Below are 24,032 nucleotides of genomic sequence, written 5' to 3' on the forward strand. Positions count from 1 at the left end.
ATTTTTGGAAGCCGAATGTCCAGTGAGGCTTCCTGCAGCCAATCGGAAGCCGCGCTTTGGTTTCTGAACGTTTTGGAAGTCAAACGGACTCCGTTCTACTTCCAAGGTACAACTGTAGTTAGGTTGTGCTTTTCATCTGTAACTTCACATGCATGAGGTACCACCAGGGCTGTGAACCAGAACTGAATCAGGCCAGCTTGTGTGGACCCAGGCTTGGGCTCAGAGAGCTCTGGATTGCCCTGGGTCAGGTTGCCCCACCTGGAGCCAGCCAGGATTTGTCAAAAGGCAGCCTAGCTGCATGGTGCAGGTAGGTAGGTAGGAAGGAAGGAGAGGCAGGTAGGATCTGCTTCACTAGCACATTCCCTACAGCAAAGCAGCTTCCAGCCCGCAAGTGGAAGTTTCAGTCCTTCTCTCTGCAGTGTGGTCAGGAGCAGCAGGGAAGGAGATCCTGTGTCTCTTTGCTCCATCCCAACTTCTGCCCAAATGTTTAATTAGGGATGGATCCTAATTAGGATGGATCCAGGTTGGGCGCATAGCCTCAGTATGCAGTATAATACTTTAGCCAGTCACTTTATTTGTGCATCTGTATACTGTATTCTGGGACGCGGCTGGCGCTGTGGGTAAAAGCCTCAGTGCATAGGACTTGCCGATCGAAAGGTCGGCGGTTCGAATCCCCGCGGCGGGGTGCGCTCCCGTTGCTTGGTCCCTGCTCCTGCCAACCTAGCAGTTCAAAAGCACGTCAGAGTGCAAGTAGATAAATAGGTACCGCTCCAGTGGGAAGGTAAACGGCGTTTCCGTGCGCTGTTCTGGTTTTCCAGAAGTGGCTTAGTCATGCTGGCCACATGACCCGGAAGCTGCATGCCGGCTCCCTCGGCCAATAAAGCGAGATGAGTACCGCAACCCCAGAGTCGGTCACGACTGGACCTAATGATCAGGGGTCCCCTTTACCCTTTATACTGTATTCTAAACACTACTATAAAGTGATGTTCACAACAAGCAAACCCACACCGCCTTAATCATCAGTACGTTATTACCATGCAACCAAAGGCAATTCAAAACAATTCCAAAATCCCAAATAAGCTAGTGTTGTACCCAAACACACCATTCACAATTTATTACTAATTCAAAGAGGAAAGGTGCCCCCTGAACTTGGGTGGTGGTGGTAATGGAATGAGCCCTTTTTAAAGGGCTGCAACATTTGGCACGCCACCCACACTTTGTCATTGCAAGTGGGTAGGAGGGCTGAGACCAAGAAAGGTCTCCCTGAGGCCACATGGTTCCTAGAAGAAGGAGAGGCTTCCTGATTCACATCAGTTTTCTTTGTTCTACTTTTTCCATGGAAAGGAGCTAGGATCTGCAAGGAACTGAAACCTCATCCTTTGAAGAGCGGACAATCTTACTCAACTCTGCTTGGGCTTGTGAGATGCTGAGATGCACCTGTTTGCAGCCACAAGGATAAGGAATTAATTAATTAACTATTGACATTATTTAAAAAGCTGATTCTAACAATGCTGAATTGGATGTTATCCCACTTTTCCTCCCAAAGAAGCTTAGGGTGCCAAACATCAATGCTAAAAACAATATTCAGCAATCAAATGCCTGAAACTCAATAATGAGGGTGATCAATGCACTTCACCAGGATGGGCATTGCACAAACTTGGAGCCAGCACTGAGAAGGCCCTGTCATGGGTCAATGCCAACCAGCAGCCCTTAGTGGCAGCACCACCAATAAGACCTCACTTGCCAATTGTAGAGTCTGAAATGGTTGGTACACGTTTCAGCCACCTTTTTGTTGACATGGTCAAGATGGTTATGATTTGCTACTGCCCGGAGTTATTACAAGGTAGATTTGTAAATCTTGCAATCAAGCCAAACAGAGCGAATGTTAGGTATGACAAGTTAAATAGTCCAGGGCAAAAGGGATAAATTAATGGAGGACAGCAGGACTGGAAGGAATACATATTGCCATAAAAAAATGGTTAGACCCTCTAAGAGTCTCACATCACCCAACTGCCCCACTGGGATGGGTGGGTGGAAGGAAATATTCCCTTTCAGATAATTAGCTACTCATTCAAAATTGCATATACACAATTATGCTTTCAAGACTATTTGCACCTGGCAGTGTTTTGCAGTAGAGATACTGCTTCATTTGCGAATTGGTGCATGCTACATAGCTTCCTGCTGGACTTCCGAGTTGAGCGCCAGCGATCATGGCGGCCCCCTGCTGAGCACCGGAGGGGGAGCTCCGAAAAAAACAGGGTTCTACCGCTACGGCGACGTGGTGAACCCCTGAAAACGTAGGCGGAGGAAGCCTACGTCCGTGGGACTCGGCGGGCACCAACAGCGATCCCCTAAAACGTTTCTGGGGCTCAGGAAGAGCTCCGGAGTGTGGAGGGGGTAACGCGGTGCTGAGAGTCAATCGCTTCTTTTTCGGAGAGACGTCGCACAGCCGTGATCGGAGGAGCGCTCAACTTCTTCTTGGGACAAATTGGATTATAAAAGAACTTTCCGTGAGTAGGAGAATTACAAATTTTAAAAGGGAAAGAAACAAATTAAGGAACTTTTGGATTTGGCAAGTTAAAAAAGCAAGCTAAATTAGAACCGAAGCGGTAAGGTTTAACCAGGAAGTCAGCCTTCCGCTCTGTATATAGCTGGAAACAAAGACTTTTGCGTGCCAAACCTTTAAAAGTGCTTTTGAAGAAACGGAATCTGGCGTTTTCATAAGGATCTTTTCCCCCCCTAAGTGGCAGGGAAAAGGGGGGGAAGGACTGGAAACTGTATTGCCTGCGTAAGAAAGAGCTGACTGTGGGGGAACCACCGCCCGGCGCGCCCGGCACGCCCAAAACCACCGCCCGGCGCGCCCGGCTCTGATCTGTCAATCTGAAAACACAGGGTAAAGGAGGGACTGCGGAGAGAGACTCTGAGATTTTAAGCTCTGCAAACTGGATTATACTGTTAAAAGCTGAGACTGTTTAAGTCTTGTTACTGGGAGGAATTAGCTGCAAAGTTGCTGGGAAGGAGAAGGAGAAGACGGGAGCCATTGTTCCCAGGGCTATTGTATCCCCCTGGTGGACATAAGGATTGTTACAAAGACTGATACAAAGAAACAGAAAGCAACTGGGAATTTTCCACTGTTTGGTTTTAAAATCTGACAGCTTGCTGCAGCTGGGAAAGTGACTGGGGACTTTCCACTGTTTTGACTTCAAGTCCGACAGCTAGCCTCAGCTGAGAGTGACCTTGAAATAAGTTGCTGTGGTATGGCAAGTGATAAGGGAAAAGTAGACCAGCTGCAGGAGAAGACTACAAGATCTGGGAAAACCTTTTACTCAGGAAGAAGAGCCTCTATACCTGACCCAATTGGAGGTGCATCTGTACAACCTAAACCAAAAGCTATGTCTTCAACTGAGGACCTTTTCAATACAGGATTTGCAAAAATTCAAGAATCATTAAATAAATTGACAGAGGAGGTTGTAGAAACAAACAAAAAGCTGTCAGAGACATCTTCTAAAATAGATCAAAATACAGCTTGTATTAAACAAAATACGAATTTAATTCAGCAATTATTGCAGGAATCATCAAAAACAAGGAAAATTGCAGAAGAAGCTAAAGCAGCTGCAGAGGCCACAGAAGAAAAAATACCACCGATTAACAGGCAACTTGAGGACTATAGAACAAGATTTTCCATGCTTGAATTAAAAGATAAACAAACGAATCTCAGGATCAGATCCTTGCCAGAAATTGAAAAAGAAGGTCTTAAGGAATTTCTTGCACAGGAATTTGCAGATTTCTGGAAACTGGATCTGGATAAAGAAGAAATCAAAATAGTAAGTGCTTTCCGACTGGGTAAAACAAGCAGGAGAATCAAGACAAGAGACTGTTTGGTCACCTTTGGATCTAAAGAGGAGAGAGATAAAATTTTGGGACTACATTTCCAAAGGCCTTTGGAAGTTGGTGAATCAAGAGTAGAACTGTTCAGGGACATCCCCAAACATCTCTTAGACCTCAGATCTAGCTACAGAGACTTGGTCACACAGCTGAGAAAGAACAACATCATCTTTAGGTGGGAGTTCCCTGAAGGGCTTTCGTTTAGTATAAAAGGAAGGAAAATAAAAATAAAATCAGTGGAAGATAAAGACAGATTTTTAAAGGACTACGAGGAGGACTTACAGAAGGAACTCTTTAAAGACCAAGACCCGTCCGATACACAAGAGAGAAAAAGGAGAGATATAGCTAAAGCAATCTTGGATTTGGACAAGACGACACCACCGGGACCAGAAGAGAAAGAAGACACATTGGGAGCTACTGGAGGAATATAGCAGACCAATTTCAAGATGTCTCTGCAACTATTAAGCTGGAACTGTAACGGTCTAAACGTGGTTTCTAAGAGAAAATCAATTTTTCACATTTTAAAAAAAGAACAATTGGACTTGATTTGTTTACAGGAAACACATGTAACCAGGCTCCATAGAAAAATTCTAATTAATAAAAGACTAGGTCAAGAGTTTATTTCATCGGACAAAGTTAAAAAAAGAGGAGTGGTGGTATATGCAAAAGAGAGCCTAGCACCAAAATTAATTTTTAAAGATGAACAAGGAAGATATTTGGCAATTGAAATTCAACACCATGGACAGAAATATCTGATTGTTGGCGTATACGCACCGAACGAAGGAAAATCGGAATTTTTCAAAAAGTTACATGAGACATTGATGGACTATCTGGAGTACAATGTGATCTTGATGGGAGATATGAATGGAGTTGTTTCTACAAATATGGACAAGGCACAACGGCAGGTAGTCACCAAAGATGGGAGACTACCGAAAACCTTTTTTGAACTGACTGATAACCTGGACTTGGTGGATATCTGGAGAACCAAAAATCCTTTAGAAAGAGAAGGAACCTTCTTTTCTGAAGCCAAAAAGACATGGACAAGAATTGACCAAATCTGGATCACAAGAGGACTGGCACCAAAGACAAAAAAAGTAGAAATCTGCCCAAAGACTTACTCCGACCACAATGCTGTAAAGATGGTAATGAACTTACAACCAACTGGTTCTTTCAGATGGAGGATGAATGACTCTCTGTTTAGAGATGAGGAAATAACCAAGAAGGCCCAGAAAACTCTGAAAGACTATTTTGAGATAAATTTAAACACTACGGTGGAAAAAAGAACTGTATGGGACGCAAGTAAAGCTGTTATGAGAGGATTTTTGATACAACAGAACGCACTCAAGAAGAGATTACAACAGGAAAAAAGAGAAAAGATATTGGAAAAGATTAAGGAAGGTGAAAAAAGACTGAGATCAAATCCAAAATCACAACAAATCTTGAGAGAGATAAAGTTATATCAAGTACAATACATGCAAATGATAAATCAAGAGATTGAATGGAAGGTCAGACAAATGAGACAAAGAACTTTCGAATCAGCAAACAAATGTGGAAAGTTATTGGCATGGCAAATAAAGAAGAGACAGAAAATGAATACAATAACAAATTTAGAAGAGGAAGGAAGAATTATTCAGAACCCAGTGGAAATCAGGAGTGCCTTTCAAAGATACTTTAAACAGCTTTATTCACAACAACCACAGAAGGAAGCAGATATGGAGGAATTCTTGAAAGAAAATGGGCTACCGGAAATATCTCAAGAAAGTAAATTTAAATTGAGCTGCAGGATAACAGAACAAGAGGTAGAGAGCGCCATCCAAAATATGAAACTTGGCAAGTCCCCAGGACCTGATGGGTTGACGGCAAGATATTATAAATCAATGAAAGACTGGCTAATTCAACCCTTGAAGGATATATGTAATGACATATTACAGGGGAAAAGGACACCAGAAACGTGGAAAGAAGCTTTTGTGACTCTCATACCAAAGACAGAATCGGAAAAACACCAACTTAAGAACTATCGGCCTATATCATTGCTTAATGTGGATTATAAAATTTTTGCTGACATTTTGGCTAGAAGATTAAAGAGGGTTTTAGCGGAGGAGATTCACAAGGACCAAGCAGGCTTTCTCCCAGGAAGGCACCTATCTGATAATGTAAGGAATATAATTGACATTTTGGAACTTTTACAGGAAAGAATAAACACAAAAGCAGCTTTAGTATTTGTGGACGCGGAGAAAGCCTTTGATAACATTTCTTGGGGTTTTATGAAAAAGAATCTCCATAGTATGGGGGTAGGCCAAGAGTTCGAAAATGGTATAGGTGCAATCTATTCTGAACAAAAAGCAAAATTAATTGTTAACAATGTTTTGACTGAAGAGTTCAGAATAGAAAAAGGAACACGACAAGGTTGTCCTATTTCCCCTCTGCTTTTTATATCGGTCCTGGAGGTGTTGCTGAATATGATTAGAAAGGACCAGATGGTAAGAGGGATACAGGTCGGAGTTAAACAATTTAAATTAAGAGCATTTGCAGATGACTTGGTTTTGACATTGCAGGAGCCAGAGTCCAGTGTGAAGAGGGTTTTAGAACTGATTCAAGAGTTTGGTCGATTAGCAGGTTTTAAACTCAACAAAACAAAAACTAAGGTTTTGACAAAGAATCTAACAGAAAAAGAGAAAGAAAGGTTTCAGAATGAGACAGGTCTGACAGTGGTGAAAAAAGTGAAATATCTGGGAATTATTATGACCTCAAAAAATGGGAACTTATATAAGGATAACTACGAAAAATGTTGGATGGAGATAAAAAAAGATCTAGATATATGGTCTAATCTAAAACTCTCACTGTTAGGTCGTATTGCTGTGATAAAGATGAATGTATTGCCAAAAATGTTATTTTTGTTCCAGACACTGCAGATTATTGATAAAATGGACTGTTTCAAGAAGTGGCAGAAAGATATATCCAGATTTGTCTGGCAGGGCAAAAAGCCAAGAATAAAATTTAAAATATTAACAGATGCAAAGGAAAGAGGAGGCTTTGCCCTGCCAGACTTGAAACTTTACTATGAAGCAGCAGCTTTTTGCTGGCTGAAAGAATGGCTACTTCTTGAAAATACAGATATACTGGACTTAGAAGGATTCAATAATGCGTTTGGGTGGCATGCTTACTTATGGTATGACAAGGTTAAAGTTCACAGAATGTTTAAGATTCACATTGTCAGGAAAGCATTGTTTAATGTATGGATTAGATATAAGGATTTCTTTGAAAACAAGACTCCAAGGTGGTTATCTCCGATGGAAGCAAAAGCAGTCAAAAAACTCAATATGGAGGCCAATTGGCCAAAATATTGGGAGATACTAGAACAAGATGGAGATAAATTGAAACTGCAGAGTTTTGACAAATTAAAAAGTAAAGTCCGTGATTGGCTCCACTATCATCAGATAATGGAGGCATACAAATTGGATAGAAAAATTGGCTTCCAGGTGGAAAAATCAAAATTGGAAACAGAATTGCTAGAACCCAAAACTAAGGTATTGTCAAGAATGTATAATCTGCTGCTGAAATGGAATACACAGGATGAGGAAGTGAAATCAGTAATGATTAAATGGGCACAAGATGTGGGTCACAACATAATGCTAGCCGACTGGGAACGGTTATGGACCACTGGGCTAAAGTTTACGGCATGTAATGCCCTAAGAGAAAATATTATGAAAATGATATACAGATGGTACATAACACCAGTCAAACTAGCAAAAATTTATCATATGCCCGATAACAAATGTTGGAAATGTAAAGAAACTGAAGGTACCTTTTTTCATCTCTGGTGGACATGCCCAAGGATTAAGACCTTTTGGGAGATGATCTATAATGAACTGAAGAAAGTATTTAAATACACATTCCCAAAGAAACCGGAGGCCTTTCTCCTGGGCATGGTCAACCAAGAGGTACGTATGAAAGACAGGATATTTTTTATGTACGCCACAACAGCAGCAAGAATACTTATTGCAAAGTATTGGAAGACACAAGAATTACCCACGCTGGAGGAATGGCAGATGAAAGTCATGGACTATATGGAATCCGCAGAAATGACTGGCAGAATCAGAGACCAGGGTGAAGAGACGGTGGAGGAAGATTGGAAGAAATTTAAAGACTATTTACAGAAACACTACAAGATTAATGAATGTTAAAATAACATCAGATTGAATGTAGAAGGTTATTGGAGTAAAATTTTAAGGATCAGAAGACCCAACATTCTAAGTTCTAAGCATTGAATAAGCTATATTAAGACATTCAAATCAGAAAAGAGGTTAATTATGACAGAGGAATGGGATTTGTTGTTTAATTGTATGAATTGGAATACAGGGAAGGGAGACTCGGGGAAGTCAGAGAAACAAGTTAATGCAAGATTAATATGAAGATAAGATTGTTTTTATTTCTGTTTTTTGTAGTATGTTATGTTTGTGTAATTCTGTATGTTTTTGGTGTATTGTTTGTTGTTTTGTTTTGCTTTGTTGTCTTTTATGCAAAAACGAATAAAATATTTATAAAAAAAAAAAAAAAAAAAATACATAGCTTCCTGCTGAAAGCCTGTAACTTTACATACGATAAATATCCCAGGTCTACTACTTTTTTGTCCCACTTTCATTGCACTACTGTGCAAGAGTTCTGCAGCTAGCAAAATGGGGGTAGCATTTGGGAGCTATCACAAACAACTAATAAAGCAGAACGATGTCAACCCAGCCCAGTATAAATTCAGTATTACTGCATCAATGAGATGTTGCAGACTAAACCCTCAAAACCCCCCACAATATTTTGGAGATGGCCTAAGGCAGTACTCCTGGCTCAATTAGCCCTGTGGGTTAAACCACAGTGCCCAGGGCTTGCTGATCAGAAGGTCAGTGGTTCGAATCCCCACGACGGGGTGAGCTCCCGTTGCTCGGTCCCAGCTCCTGCCAACCTAGCAGTTCAAAAGCATGTCAAAGTGCAAGTAGATAAATAGGTACCGCTCCAGCGGAAAGGTAAACGGCATATCCGTGTGCTGCTCTGGTTCGCCAGAAGCGGCTTAGTCATGCTGGCCACATGACCCGGAAGCTGTACGCCAGCTCCCTCGGCCAGTAAAGCGAGATGGGTGCCGCAACTGCAGAGTCATCTGCAACTGTACCTAATGGTCAGGGGTCCCTTTACCCTTTACCTTTTATCAAAACTTCTAATAAAACTTTATTATTTAGTGATTTATTTATTTTACTATCATATGTATAATAATATTTTGACTGTAAAAGTTTTGAAGGGTGAGATAAAAAGCCTTGGAGACGAAACTGACTGATGGTTCATCAAATAATATACTTTGCATCCAACTATATGTTTCAAGCCATAATACCACTCAAACCTATAGAACAGTTACATCTAAATTCTACACACACACACACATCTATAAAATTGTGAGGCAATGATGGACAATCTAGGTTCCTTAAAATCTCTGTGGGAATCAGATTTGAAGTATAATACAGAGCCAACTGAGTGGCATAAACTTTGGGGGAAACAGTCATCTAAGTCCATATTTGTAAGGTTGAAAGAAAACCGCATAAAGATACTATCTTGGTGGTGTTGCACACCTCTCATATGTAATAAAAGAAACCCTCAATCAAACCCACTATATTAGAGAGGTTGCCCAGCACTTGAGGTCTTACAACCACATGTGGTGGAACTGCATGGTGTTTCAAGGTTTTTGGAGTTTAATAATGGATGAAGTCTTTCTACAAGCCAAGTGGTTCTCTGTGATCCCAGACTAGCATGGTTAAACTGAAGTTTTAAAGGGCTAATTGTTTAAAGAATTATTAATCCTTGTTTTGGTGACCATCAGACAAATTTTGGCTCAAATTTGGAATACAGCTTGTGGAAAAACTAAGCAACTTACAGACAACACACTAAGGATAATCCTGAGGAAACATAGTGCATTTTTATTCAACACATCAGAAACTGTGACATGACAAAGACACATCCATTGACTCATGGTAATCACTGGAGTAAATCCACTGAGAGAATGAGCATCATATTACCTATTGCAATCAATATTTACACATGATTTGTTAAACACCTGTATGTGAATATCTTATGTACGTGGGCAAGCAGAGTGCAGGCAATAGGGAGTTATTTCAAGTTAGACCATTTGTCTGTGTTTACTACTGAAAATGCATAGACTATAAAAATAAGAGTGAAAACTGAAAGAGTGGCAGAGCAACACAGGAACAGTGGAAGCAGCCTCACATGGAGTCAGGCCATTGGGCCATCTAGCTCTGTATTGTCCACACTGACTGGCAGCAGCTGCCTGGGATTTTCAGACTGAACCTGGGGCCTTCTGCATGCAAGTCACGTGCCGCTACTACTGAGCTACAAACCTTCCCAATAAACAATGATCCATCCATTGTTGACAGCTGTAAGAAAGAAAGGAACTACCTTGGGCGTAAGAAGCAATGGGTAGGATGGGGGGGCCTTTCTCAGCAGCTGCAGCCCAATTATGGACCACTCTGACCTGTGAACAGCAGTTGGCCCTCTCCCTCATTGTGTTTAGCTGGTCATTGAAGTCCTTTAATTACAGCAGGCTTTTATCATATAATGCAGGTAATATGTTCATTACTTTTAATTAACACAGGAGTAGAGAGGAGGTTTGCTGATCCGTACCTGTTCATCATTCAAACTTTATCCGAAATGGTTCTTGTTTAATTAAATTTGAATGATCTTGGCCTGGTGTGGTGATTTGCAAAAATAATGTCACTGTTTTTGATTTTCCTGACAGCGGCAGTGATTGTGTCTTACATATTGGATATGGTTATTTCCCCACTTCATTCTTTCTTCCTTTTTTGCTATTTACAGTGCTGCTGTTGTTCTTGATTAAGGTAAAGGTAAAGGGACCCCTGACCGTTAAGTCCAGTCGCGGATGACTCAGGGGTTGCGGCGCTCGTCTCGCTTTATTGGCCAAGGGAGCTGGCGTGCAGCTTCTGGGTCATGTGGCCAGCATGACTAAGCCGCTTCTGGTGAACCAGAGCAGCACACAGAAACGCCGTTTATCTTCCTGCTGGAGCGGTACCTATTTATCTACTTGCACTTTCACGTGCTTTCAACAATGAGCAGGGACCGAGCAACAGGAGCTCACCCTGTCACGGGGATTCGAACTGTCGACCTTCCGATCAGCAAGTCCTAGGCTCTGTGGTTTAACTCTGTGGTTTACTTTGTTCTTGATTGCCCACCATCAAATAGCCATTGCTCCCAGGCACTTCTACTTTATAAGTTTTATTTGCTTGGGGTGGGAAACAGAACCATTTAAAATCATTGTCTTTGCATGTGAATGGCACAGATCATCAGGAATATACATCCCCCATGGGAAAAACCAGGCATCCAATCATCACCCTCACTCTCCCTTTCCCTTTTTGCAGATGTGGATGACCACATACAGGTGAAAAGTGGGTAAGGGAAGTATTTGTGAGTGGGGATTTCAACCTGGATCTACCCAGCCCTAGTCCATTACTCTGTCTGTCTGCTTTTGCAAAAGGAGCTCTGTTTGTCACTGACTGCTGGGATTAAAAGGGGCAGGTATAAAGCTTCCTTTTTACTTTGAATCAGGTGGCTTGTTGTGACGTTTAGTATCCACAGCATACTGGCTCCCAACCAGCATTCCACTCGCAGATCATGTGCACCTAAACAAAAGGACTGTCCTTACGCACCCTCTTCCTGCTCCTCCCCCTGTTCAAAAAGAATTTGCTCGCTAATCCTTCACTTAAGTAATTGGTGTGCAATGAGAGAACTCAGTCTTAAGGTGTGGTAACTTCAGGAATTAATCCTTCCACATTTGTCCGATTCATATGATTCAAATGCATGGCCGCGAGACAGATGGAAGGAGAGCAGAGCCCGCCAGCCAGGAACCATGGCCGTTGCATTGTGGGCTGCATTTTTGCTCTTTATCGGTCACTCCTTCCAACTTGGTAAGTCTTTGATTCCTTAAGTTGGTGAAGAAAAGTTGACTAGCTGTTCTTGGCTCCTAGTGCCTGCACCAGGGATGGGGAACTTGGGGGCTCCTCTGGAAGTTGTGGGACTCCACCTCCACCAGCCTCCCAGCTAGGATGAAGGATGATGGGAGTGGTAGCCCAACAACATCGGAATGGCCATAGCTGCGCCCACCCCCATTTCTGGCAAAGAAATAATGTGTCCTGAGGACCTTTTATCTATTTGTAGATAAAGGTCCTTCCAGGGCTTTGCGGGGGGCGGGGATATAAGCTGAGAAGGAAATCCTGTTTTCCAATAAATTCATGCATGCAAGCACAGGAATATGTTGCTTTGATAACATCAAGCAAAAACTGGCAAAAGGCAAAAGGTCAGCCTAGATGAAGTGATGCAATTAGGTAATTTTATGTTCTGGATTTAAGATAATTATGAGAGAGTAATGGAATATATGTGCGTCAATTAATTTTAGATGACCATGTCTATTACTTATATCAAAGTGTGATAAGCAAGAACTATTGAGTTCTGGGGTCCTTATTCTGCTGAGAGAACCGTGGGTGTCTGCCCCCAAAGCCCTGACCTGCCCACACACTGGTGGGGTGTTAATGAGGACATATTAGTTCACATAGATCACAGAAACCTCGTTTGATTTGTGCAGCATTCTAGATCATCGTGATTACCAGGACCCAGAATTACAAGGCATTAGGAAGTTGTGCTATATATGCAGGCATTTCTGAGTATTGCAACACAAATTCTGACCTTGGATAATTCAAGGAAGTGTCATGCCCTATCATTGGTTTAAGCTGATGGCTGTCAACTGAAATGATCAGCTGATATTTCCTCAAAGGAGAGGGTAAGGCAGGGGTCAGCAAACTTTTTCAGCAGGGGGGCGGTCCACTGTCCCTCATACCTTGTGGGGGGCTGGACTATATTTTGAGGGGGGGAAATGAATGAATTTGTATGCCCCACAAATAACCCAGAGATGCATTTTAAATAAAAGGGCACATTCTACTCATGTAAAAACACGCTGATTCCTGGACCGTCTGTGGGCTGGATTAAGAAGCCGATTGGGCCGGATCCGGCCCCTGGCCCTTAGTTTGCCTACCCATGGCGTAAGGGAAGGGCTAGGGGGTGTCTTCCTGAAAAGGCAATCTACCTGTAAATTGTGGAGCTAGAGGTGGCCAGGAAGGAGGGCGGCAGAAAATAAAGCAGTTCTACTTAGTACGGAGGCAGCCACAGTCAGAGGTGAAATGTGTCAGGAAATTAGAGAATCAGGTCAATGCAAAGAAAAGTTGAAAGCATCAGGATACCTTTAGCTAACTGAGGATTCCCTCTGTTCCAATCTCCCAATCTCCCAAAACTGGTTTCCTCAAGCCCCTATACTTTCAGACCCCATTCCTTCAGGTGAATTCATATGCAATTAGGAAATGTTACCTTCAGGTACACAGAAAAAACTCTGCACTGTTGCTTTAAGAGCCACCTAACCTGTAGAACTGGATTTTTAGAGCTCCACCAGGAAGCTGCGCAGAGCTTTGCTTAATAAAGCTGTTACTTTAACCATCGGCTGTGTGGAGCAACCACCACCACCACCACCACCACCACTACTACTATTATTCATTTGTTCCCCACCAGTCACTCTGGGCGGCTTCCAGCATATGTCAAAACATAGTAAACATTAAACCTTAAAAAAGCTTGCCTATACAGGACTGCATTCAGATGTCTCCTAACAGATATCTGTTCAACAGACAATACACAGCATACACCTGCAGCCTGTATAACGGATGGGGAATTGGCCCATTTGGGTGGGGCTGCCCACTTGTAACTCATCTGACATCAAAGTTCCTCTGCAATCCTGCTACTTATTTGGTAGATTTTTGAAGAAGATCTTCTGCATTCTGGTATGAGTTCAAGCCAGATCTGCAAACCACAGGGTAGGCGAGATGCTAGATTCAGTTTGCATTTAAAGGTGAACTTACCCAATCTGCTCTTTCTAAAACACAGCCATGATTCAAAATTCACACTTCTGTGAATTTTGCAACACAGTTCTCCTGCCAAGTTATCAAAAATGTGTATGTTTCGGTAAAATTAGCAAATGCAACTTACAAACATGCATCGTATTAGAGAAAATAGCATTGTAATCACGTTATGTTAGGCTACATTGCCTAGAAGAATGCTAATGAATTTTCATGAGGTCTTTTTAAAAAAGAAGCAAAATGCAAATTGCTATAGAAATGTGGAGAACTTAACTAAATACTGGGGGGGGGGGGGGGTGAGAAATGGAGAGAAGCCAAAACTCATCCCAACCATCTCATTTTGCATCTGGGCCAGGCTTGAATCCAGCCTTTCCCATCCCCTGAATTCTAATTAAATACAGTATTCATCAGGATCTATCCTTTTCAGGTGAAAGTAGGATATTTGGAGAGCTCTTTCCTTCCAGAGTTCTTGATTAGTTCACTTCCCCCTTTTCATTCATTCTAAGGAATCCTGCTTCCTCCACAAAACGTGACACTAATTTCGGAGAACTTCTATACTTTCGTGACATGGCACCAGTCTCCAAACTCGACCAACAGCACTCAGTATGAGGTGGAGAAAAGTAATGGGTATGCTGACATTTTCTTTTCCAAGAACTACCTCTTTTGAACTTATACTAAACCAGACAATCAGTCCACCTAGCAAAGCATTGTCAACACTGAGGGTCAAACTTGCCAAGAAGTTAACTGTGTGAGTGTAACTAATGTTCCTGGTTTTTGTTATTTGTGCAGCAGTTGTAGGACTGTGGAATGATGGGGAGGGTAAGTTTCAGTCTATCCACCCACACTCCCAGTGCCACAGTACTGACCAAAATCGCCGCTTGAAAATTATTTAGATTTTAAGGAAGGTCTCTATGGGTGTTAAGAGCAGTTTCCCTTGATGTGTTTTCTGGGGGTGGGGGTGGTGCATAGGTGACAAAGGAAAGGGGCTTTTCAGTTGTGGCTCCCCCATCTGTGCCACTCTCTTTTCAGAGGCCTTCAAGTAAAAACATACTTTTCCTTTCAGGCTTTTGATTGGACTACAGTGATGTTGCTTGCTTTTAGCTGGGTTGCCAATGTTTTCTGCTGCTCTTATTTCTTGTTGCTCCTTGTCCATTTTTTTTTTAATGAATAACATATGTTTTCATGTAAATGTGTTTTTTCTACAATGTGTTTTAGTTGTTTATGCTTATGGTCTTAAATATGTCGCAAGCCTTTTGGATGCCTTTGTGCATAACAAGAAATGATCATGTTCAATAAATAACAACAACAACAAAAAGCCAATGCAATTCTGGGCTGCATGAATAGGAGTATAGCATCTAGATCAAGGGAAGTAATAGTGCCACTGTATTCTGCTCTGGTCAGACCTCACTTGGAGTACTGTGTCCAGTTCTGGGCACCACAGTTCAAGAAGGACACTGACAAACTGGAACATGTCCAGAGGAGGGCAACCAAAATGGTCAAAGGCCTGGAAACGATGCCTTATGAGGAACGGCTAAGGGAGCTGGGCATGTTTAGCCTGGAGAAGAGGAGGTTAAGGGGTGATATGATAGCCATGTTCAAATATATAAAAGGATGTCACACAGAGGAGGGAGAAAGGTTGTTTTCTGCTGCTCCAGAGAAGCGGACACGGAGCAATGGATCCAAACTACAAGAAAGAAGATTCCACCTAAACATTAGGAAGAACTTCCTGACAGTAAGAGCTGTTTGACAGTGGAATTTGCTGCCAAGGAGTGTGGTGGAGTCTCCTTCTTTGGAGGTCTTTAAGCAGAGGCTTGACAACCATATGTCAGGAGTGCTCTGATGGTGTTTCCTGCTTGGCAGGGGGTTGGACTTGATGGCCCTTGTGGTCTCTTCCAACTCTATGATTCTAGGGGGTAAATCAGTGCTCCAGGTATGGAGGTACACCATTGGCTCCATCCTGGCCACAGTCTTCCTGAAAGCAGTATCATTTTGATCATGACTAAAATCATGAACGAGAGATTAACTTTCAGGGAAAGCCCTGGCCCAAGCCATGTTGCCGCTAAAGGCAAAACCCCAGATGGCAACCCCTGTGACCTAGCCCTCAGCAGCTTCTGGTGGCCAGCACTTGGCCCTGCCGGGTGCTCACTGTTGCTGGGTGCTTGCTCTTTGCTGCTCCTCAACCCCACCGCTGGCACACTCATGGATGGTAGCAGCAAACCTATACTTAGACCTTGGCTGCCCCAAAGAGGGCAAGGAAGAAGAAGGGGTGAGCAGAGGATCCTGCCACAGCCTCCCATAAGCCTGCCACTGCAGCTGCCAGAGTTGAGGAGCAGGAGGCAGCAAACACCCAGCAGAGGGTAGCACTCTGCAGCAGCGAAGGGCAGGAACTGGCTTTGGGGGCAGCAGCTCCACCTGTGGGGCGGAAGGCATGATGGTGTGGGGGTAGGAGGTGCAGCCCCCCGACGAGCCTCTTGCTTGTCTTGCCACTTTGGGCAGTGGTGACTCTTCCTCCTCTCAGGGTGCTGCCCTTCACAGACAGGCTGGTTGTGGGGAGGGTAGAACAAATGCTAAGACAAGAGATGTCATGGTCCTATTGCATCTTCTGCTTCTAAGTAACAGATCTTATCCTGACTGGATCAAAGAGCCGTCCTGCAGAAGAAGGAATCTCAGAGGAAACCGAAGCTGCCAGCTTCATCTGTCAGACGTTTTCAGTTTTTACCAAGCCAGGGTGAGAGCCAAGGATGGAGGCAGGTTGTCAGAATGGACCTATTCAGATCGGCTGCAGCCATACAAAGACAGTAAGGAAACTTTTTCTGTTGAAGACTTGAATTGGGTTAGGTGACCATGCGTGTACTACTTTGCAGAAGAAAGGCAGCTCCTTCTGAAGGGATGTCCTGTCCATCTCTGGTTTAAAACATAATGTAATGTAAACATGGATTTAATGTAGCACGTCGTCTAGCCCTGACATTCAGAAGAAAGCGCAGAGATTAAAAGTGCTGACGATGCTGAGATTTGAGTTGCATGTTCTGCCTGGCGCACTGAAAGGTGAAAGGGAACCTGCCAAATGTATCTCCTTCTTTTCCTCTCTCTTCACAGCTGTTGTTGGCCCCCTCATTCTCTCTCTGGCTGCTGCAGATGGTAGTGTTACGGTATCCGTCTCTATGCCCCAGATCCTACTGGAGGAAAATGACTCATTGGGTTTCACATCTCTTCTAAAGATCCTGATCATCCTCAGTAGTGAAGGGGGAGATTTCCAGGCTGTAAAGTTGTGTGGAGATGAACTGGACACCTGTTGGGTTTGTTGTTGTTGAACAAGACTCTCCCTTTCCTTGATGCCCATTTCCTTGAACCAGGCAGATTGTATTGAATGGGTTCACACAGGGGTGGAGAACCTCAGGGCCAGAGGCTGAAGGCGTCCTTCCTTGGCCCTTGAAACTCTGTCCTGGCCACCCTACTCATTGTCCTTGCTTCGCATGCCAAGTGTTTTTGCCTGGCTAGATTGTTTCCCTTAACATCGATAATATTTCTTGCTTGCCTAGGTGGAAGATAGTAGAAACTAGCCTATTGTACAAAAGGGGAAGTTGAGTTTGTTGGTCCACCCACTTTTGCCCTGGCCCCACCCAGCACTGGCATATGGCCCAGAAAGTGCTACAATTCTGAATTGTTTAATGGTTAATCCATCCTTGCAGGGGCCTCTGGGAATTGTAGCTGTGAGAGGAATAGGTGGTGTCCTAGCAACTCCCAGCACCCTTAGAAAACTGAAATTCCCAAGATACTTTGGGAGAAGCCATGACTGTTTAAAGTGGCATGAAACTGCTTTAAATATATAGTGCAGATGGATCTTAGTGGAACTTACTTCTGAGAAGAGATGCATAGGACTACAGTGCAACTGGGTTTTCTTTCTTTCCTTTTTGTAGAGGCTAGATTTGGACCAGGGATTTCTTGATCTACAACTCAGTTTCTTAGCCATTAGGCCACAGCAGAAATATCTAATTGTGGTTTTCACTGACCTTCTTCAACATGAATGACCACCAGATCCAATTGGAGTACTGCTCCCACCATCCCTGACAACTGGCAATGTTGGCTGAGGTTGATGGGAGTTGTAGTCCAACATCTGGAGAGTACTAAGTTGGAGAAAACCTGTTTGCCTACAGCCTTATCTAAAGGCTTCCAGTTTAAAAACTGACCTTAAAAGTGACGCTAGCCTTTTGTTGTTTCTAAGAGCATGGAACTGCTTTGACATCCTATGTGTCTTCTTTCCCAAGATGGATAGCAAACAAAGAAGAATAAATGTAACAAAACACACCTTTAAGAATGTGAAGCCAAATACCAATTATTGCGTCAAAGCAGAAGTTGCGAACCATCCAACCAGGGAAGCTGTGCGGTGTATTAAAACGCCAGCTAGCTCAACAGGTAAGAGACAAAGAGGCTTCACCCCCACTCACTTTGGACTGGGGTAATCTACCTAATCTTTGCTGTGTTTGTGTACCACCCCAATATCTCAATGTGCAAGAGACTCCAGGGGTGCCTGTGCTTACCCAGGGTTCAGTTTCCCTGTGCGGTCTTTAGAAGATGTGGTTTTATGTGGTGACTAACAGATTGAGGTTGAATCCTGACAAGACAGAAGTACTGTTTTTGGGGGACAGGAGGCGAGCAGGTGTGGAGGACTCCCTGGTCCTGAATGGGGTAACTGTGCCCATGAAGGACCAGATGTGCAGTCTGGGAGTCATTTTGGACTCACAGCTGTCCATGGAGGCGCAGGTCAATTCTGTGTCCAGGGCAGCTGTTTACCAGCTCCATCTGGTATGCAGGCTGAGACCCTATTTGCCCACGGACTGTCTCACCAGAGTGATGCATGCTCTAGTTATCTCTCACTTGGATTACTGCAATGTGCTCTATGTGGGGCTACCTTTGAAGGTGACCCAGAAACTACAACCAATCCAGAATGTGGCAGCTAGACTGGTGACTGGGAGTGGCCACTGAGACCACATAACACCGGTCTTGAAAGATCTACATTGGCTCCCAGTACATTTCCGAGAACAATTCAAAGTGTTGGTGCTGACCTTTAAAGCCCTAAACGGCCTTGGTCCAGTATACCTGAAGCAGCATCTCCACCCCCATCATTCTGCCTGGACACTGAGGTCCAGCGCCGAGGGCCTTCTGGCGGTTCCCTCGCCTCGAGAAGCCAAGTTACAGGGAACCAGGCAGAGGGCCTTCTTGGTAGTGGCACCCGACCTGTGGAACGCCTTCCCACCTGATGTCAAAGAGAAAAACAACTAGCAGACTTTTAGAAGACATTTGAAGGCAGCCCTCTTCAGGGAAGCTTTTAATATTTAACAGACCATTGTATTTTAATATTTGTTGGAAGCCGCCCAAAGTGGCTGGGGAAACCCAGCCAGATGGGTGGGGTATAAATTATAAATAATAATAATAATAATAATAGTAGTAGTAGTAATAGTTTTGGCTTTATGCGCAATCCATGGAACATAATCCCTGCGTAAGTTGAGAGTCACCTGTATACTGAAAATATAAAAGTGGGATGGCTGTCTCCACTCCTCTAAATATGGACTAAATTAAGATTTTAATATCAAGGCCGTCAGGATTAGCTATGCAAAGGTTAAACTGCAATGGACCTACTTATTCCCCGGGAAAAGCCCTCATTCACAATCCTGATACAATGGTACTTCGGTTTACAAACTTAATCTGTTCTGGAACTCCGTTCTTAAACTGAAACCATTCTTAAACTGAGGTGTGCTTTCCCTAATGAGGCCTCCCACTGCTGGTGCCCTTCCACCATTTGGATTCCATTCTTAGACTGAGGTAAAGTTCGCAAACCGGGACACTACTTTCAGTTTTGCGGAGTTTGTAAACTGAATCATTCATAAACAGGACTGTTCTTAAACTGAGGTACCACTGTAGAATAGAATGATGTTAATTGAAGAAAGGTTATTTTTCCTCCCAACTTTTCTTACCCCATTTCAGGTGACTACTGGACCCTTTCTGTTATAGTGTTGGCCTCTGTTTTTGGACTCATCCTGTTGAGCGGGGTTGGAAAGACTTTCCTTAAGCAGTACATGCAACTGAGCACCTCAGAAATGGATCTACCCAAATCCCTGGTGAGTAGCAGTTGTTTGCTTCAGCTTGGCACAAATATCAACAGATCTGCATCCTTTTTTGATAGAATGTATGCTTTGAGCCAACTCTCTTGTGGACACATACAGCTGCGGTTGTTGTTGTTGACAGGGACCCAAGGCAGTTTACAGATAAAAATAAGAACAGCTAAAAACATAGAAAAAAATAACAATTAAACGTGTGTGTGTGTGTGTGTGTATGTGTGTGTAGAAGCTGTCAGTTCCCTCAAGCCTGTTGGAACAGGCTATTATTCTTACCTGTATCGTCGTCCTTGGACATCAGTGTTTTGTATACCCTACAATTTAAAACCAGTTGCCACCTGTGAAAGTCTCAATCTACATTTGCAGCAAAGTGAGTTGGTAGTGAGGAGAAGAATCCTGAAGTGATAGGATGAACTGTGTCATTTCAGACTACAGGTGGAAGAAATTGCAGTCTTGAATGCTCCCCTCTGGGTGGGTGGGGAGAATCCCCTTGCAAGAAGACATCTAGTATAGCAAGATGCAAGCTGGAATAGAAGCTTTTTCATGGATGCTTTTATTAATAGGCAATGTTTAAAAAATAATGGGGGAGCCTTAATATTGTGGAGCAGCAGATTGAAAAAAACAGAACAAGCAGTGTGCCATTCATGGGAAGGCTCGGACAAATAAGAGAGCCTTCACCTGGCACCTGAGCAACTGGAGAGAGTATTCCACAAATGGGAGAAGCCCCTCTCTGTCTAGTCACCACCTGTCTCGCCTTTGAAGAGAAGGACCTCTGATGGACCTATTTCTGCCCATGAAATTTTATGCAGTAGCATACTGCCCTGTTGAATTTCTTCCTGGTTTATATAGGAGCAACAATCTCTTCATTTCTCCACAGGTTTTTCTGAACAGGAATTCATCTGCTCTGATACCTGCACTTCACTTGGAAGCTGATTCCGTAGTTTTCATCTCAACTACTGTGCAGCTGCCCTCGGAAGACGGTCTGCCAACAGAGCAGGAAAACCCCCAGTTCCAACTGATTCCAGGCAGTTTAGGTGCTCAGGGATCAAGTGACTATTGTCCAAATGGTTTTGATAAGGGCAATGAGGACCCCTCTTGCTTGTCAGTTGCTGTTGTAGACCCCCTCTCATCAGGAGGGCTGGTGAGGAAAGATGATTCAGGTGATGAGGACTACAGAAGTGCTCTGGAGCTCTTGGAATCTTCTGAACACCCATCGCCATCACCAGGAGGATTTCATTTTGGTGGCTTGGAGACAGTCTCTTGGGAATGCAGAACTAGCTATAAAAGTGGCCAAGTGAGATGGCTGCCTTCATCTGGGGCTGATATTCCCCTCAGCTCTTTGAAGTTGCAGGCTCACCTAGACACACAAGGCCTTGTGTACAGTCCAGGACCTTTTGATCTAGTGAAAGGCTGCAATACCTACCCAGAGGCCCCAGCCAAGCAGGTCGCTGAGTTACAGGTATACCGGGATCAGAGCAGTTTCTTAGAAGATGCGGAGCTTTGTAGCAGCACCAGCCTGGAAGCCAAAGACACAAAGGCAATGAGTTTCCCTGGCTATGAACTCCACCCACCCATCCTTTCCTGTGAAACGTAGTTTTTTGATGTGTCAAATAAGCAATTGGGAAATGCAGAAACCCCAGCTGCTGTCTCACCCTGCAGGAGAAGGTGGGAGCTGAAGAAGAAAGAGAGAGGTCTGTCCTGACGGGTCTTCAAAAGGGTTACTGGCCTCTCTTTCCCTCCCCTCCCACTATATCCCACCATATTTTGCTTCCTGATATGCAGAGTTCGACCCTCCTCCAGCTCGCCACCTCACCCTGATCCCTGGCAACTGATGCCTGAAATGGCTATCTCACTCTGCCTAATGGTAGGGCAGGCACTGAGGATGGCAAGACAGCCATCTGACTCATGAACCTACCTAATCCAAATGTAGCCATGTAACTGGAGTGCACAAAGGAAAGCCAGAAAATTGTAAGAAGGAGTAATGCTAGAGCTCCTCCTTCTCATGTGCCTCATGTGTGTTAACCCTTACGTACTACCAAGGCTCCAAGGATACTCCAAACTAGGAACTTTGGGTATTACTGTATTTGAAAATTCATTGTTAGATTTGTGGATCTTGTGTTCCCAAACTGTGTGGCTGCTGTCCGTGGGTCTTCTGCACTCATCACCTTCCCAGTTCCCATATCAATGTTATAGAAACTGGGGTTCGCTTTTACACCTGAAGTCCCACTCAAGGGGCTCAGAGTTCCCCAAGGTCTGCTCTCAGAAAAATAAAAGGAGACAACAACCAAGTAAAGGTAAAGCAAGGTTGGCTGCTAAGCCTGATCCTTATTGAATGGTTGCAAGAGAGATTCCCCCCCTCCTCCAACAGGAAGAAGAAGAGCCCCAAACAAAGTGGGTAGCAAGTTCTAAAACTTCAGAAAGTGTCCCATCCTCTTTACAGAAAGACCACCCAGAAACGTAATAGAAATGTAATAAAAAGGGGTTGTTCTGTGAAATCGGGAGCATGCATGGATTACATGCTTTCCAACTTGTCTATCATGATATTTTATAAATTGCTTGTCTCACTCTGCCATTCATACTCCGGACACATTAACCATTCCTGTAGATATTGCAACAATCCCTGTCTCCTTTCTTAGCCTACTCTTCTTGCACTGACTCAAATCTCTCCCCTTTTATACAAAAGACCTCCATTTGGCAGGTTTCACCTTCTTCTGGCAAGTACCAAACCTGCCAGTTGCCCATCAGCAGTACATTTAGGAGTTCCTCACTACATAGGCGGCTGCCGGGGTCCGATATGGAACAAACTTGGCTCCTCCATTCCCCTTTTGGCTCACTATAACATTTTGACATGAGTATCATTCATAAAACACATTACTCGTTCATAAAAACATCTTATTTTCTAAGAGGAAGGTTATAAATTGATTCTTTCTGGGTGGCATGTGCATTCCATTTACAGCAGATACCCTTCCTGGTTGATGCTTGATGGAAGGCGCTGACAGCTCAGCAACGGAGTGTTAATTATGTATCTGCACCGTTCTGCAAGGTTGCAAAGAAGAAGCTAGCAAGGAGGGCAAAGGCACAGGTTCCTAAGGAAAAATGTGGTTTTTAAAAAGAGTAGCATCTTGGTGGCCATGCTTGTGAACTCCTGTTACCTTGGAACAGTTCCTGTGACATCAGTACAATAATGCTTCCAACCTTGCTAGAAGGTACCTAGGCATTCCACTTACCTGAAACAGGAAATTTCCACCATGCCTGGACCTTAGCAGAGTTCCACTTTTGTGCGGTGCTGGTCTGTTCCTTGCAGTTGTACATAGGGCGGTGTCTCCAGACTGTAAGTCTCTTGTGGGAAGGATTCAAATTGTGCAATTAAAGTAGATAAGTGCTCTGCCGTCCTTGGCCTGAAGGCATCAATAATGATGGGAGTGGGGGAATTAAATCTCAAGGATGCACAGACGTAAAGTGGCTACAACATTTGCCCAATGCATTTTGAACACACTTATTCAGCGGCCCTGCATGTAAGAACAACAAACATACCTTATTGAAACATTTAAACAATATGCAAATATTGTTGAAACTAATATTATTAAAGCAGACCCTTTGTAAATATATGGCGGTTGGCTACATTCTTCCAAATATCAGAGGCACTATGCCCCTCACTGAGGAGAGTGTTGTGTGCTCAGGCCTCGCTTGCACAACGCTCTCCTCAGCGACTGGTGTTCGGTGAAAGAAAACTAAGCCTCCCTTGACTGGGCCAAGGCCCACCTCATCTATCATTCGTTTTCCAGAGTTCAGTCAAATGCCTTTACAAAGGCTTTACTTGGCCAGATAACAACATTACAGTGGTACCTTGGGTTAAGTACTTAATTCGTTCCAGAGGTCCGTACTTAAACTGAAACTGTTCTTAATCTGAAGCACCACTTTAGCTAATGGGGCCTCCCGCTGCCACTGCTCTGCCGCTGCACAATTTCTGTTCTCATCCTGAAGCAAAGTTCTTAACCCGAGGTAATATTTCTGGGTTAGCGGGGTATGTAACCTGAAGCATATGTAACCTGAAGCGTATGTAACCTGAGGT

The 24,032-nt window shown here is 43.6% G+C and overlaps 1 protein-coding gene across 2 annotated transcripts; it reads left to right on the top strand.

Moving 5' to 3' along the window:
* Positions 1–11,648: 11,648 nt before the first annotated feature.
* Positions 11,649–23,339, top strand: LOC310669827 (uncharacterized protein). Of its 2 annotated transcripts, none has more exons than XM_083424243.1 (7): positions 11,649–11,858; positions 14,354–14,474; positions 16,467–16,645; positions 16,944–17,143; positions 18,113–18,260; positions 19,830–19,963; positions 20,838–23,339. In XM_083424243.1, the coding sequence occupies exons 1-7, from the start codon at positions 11,801–11,803 to the stop codon at positions 21,552–21,554; spliced, it is 1,557 nt and encodes a 518-aa protein (XP_083280369.1). In that variant the 5' UTR covers positions 11,649–11,800; the 3' UTR covers positions 21,555–23,339. The 2 variants fall into 2 exon arrangements, with proteins under 2 accessions (XP_083280369.1, XP_083280368.1); XM_083424242.1 differs by having other exon boundaries at positions 11,651–11,858; positions 16,461–16,645.
* Positions 23,340–24,032: the final 693 nt, after the last annotated feature.

The sequence above is a fragment of the Podarcis tiliguerta genome (genome assembly GCF_965153285.1).
Source record: "Podarcis tiliguerta genome assembly, chromosome: Z".
Lineage (NCBI taxonomy): Eukaryota > Metazoa > Chordata > Lepidosauria > Squamata > Lacertidae > Podarcis > Podarcis tiliguerta.

Coding starts and splice junctions, on each gene's coding strand:
- LOC310669827 (XM_083424242.1), top strand. CDS start 11,801: ATGGCCGTTGCATTGTGGGCTGCATTTTTGCTCTTTATCGGTCACTCC. Junction 14,475..16,460: donor GAGGTGGAGAAAAGTAATGG/GTATGCTGACAT, acceptor TCTGCTTCTAAG/TAACAGATCTTATCCTGACT. Junction 18,261..19,829: donor AACGCCAGCTAGCTCAACAG/GTAAGAGACAAA, acceptor ACCCCATTTCAG/GTGACTACTGGACCCTTTCT.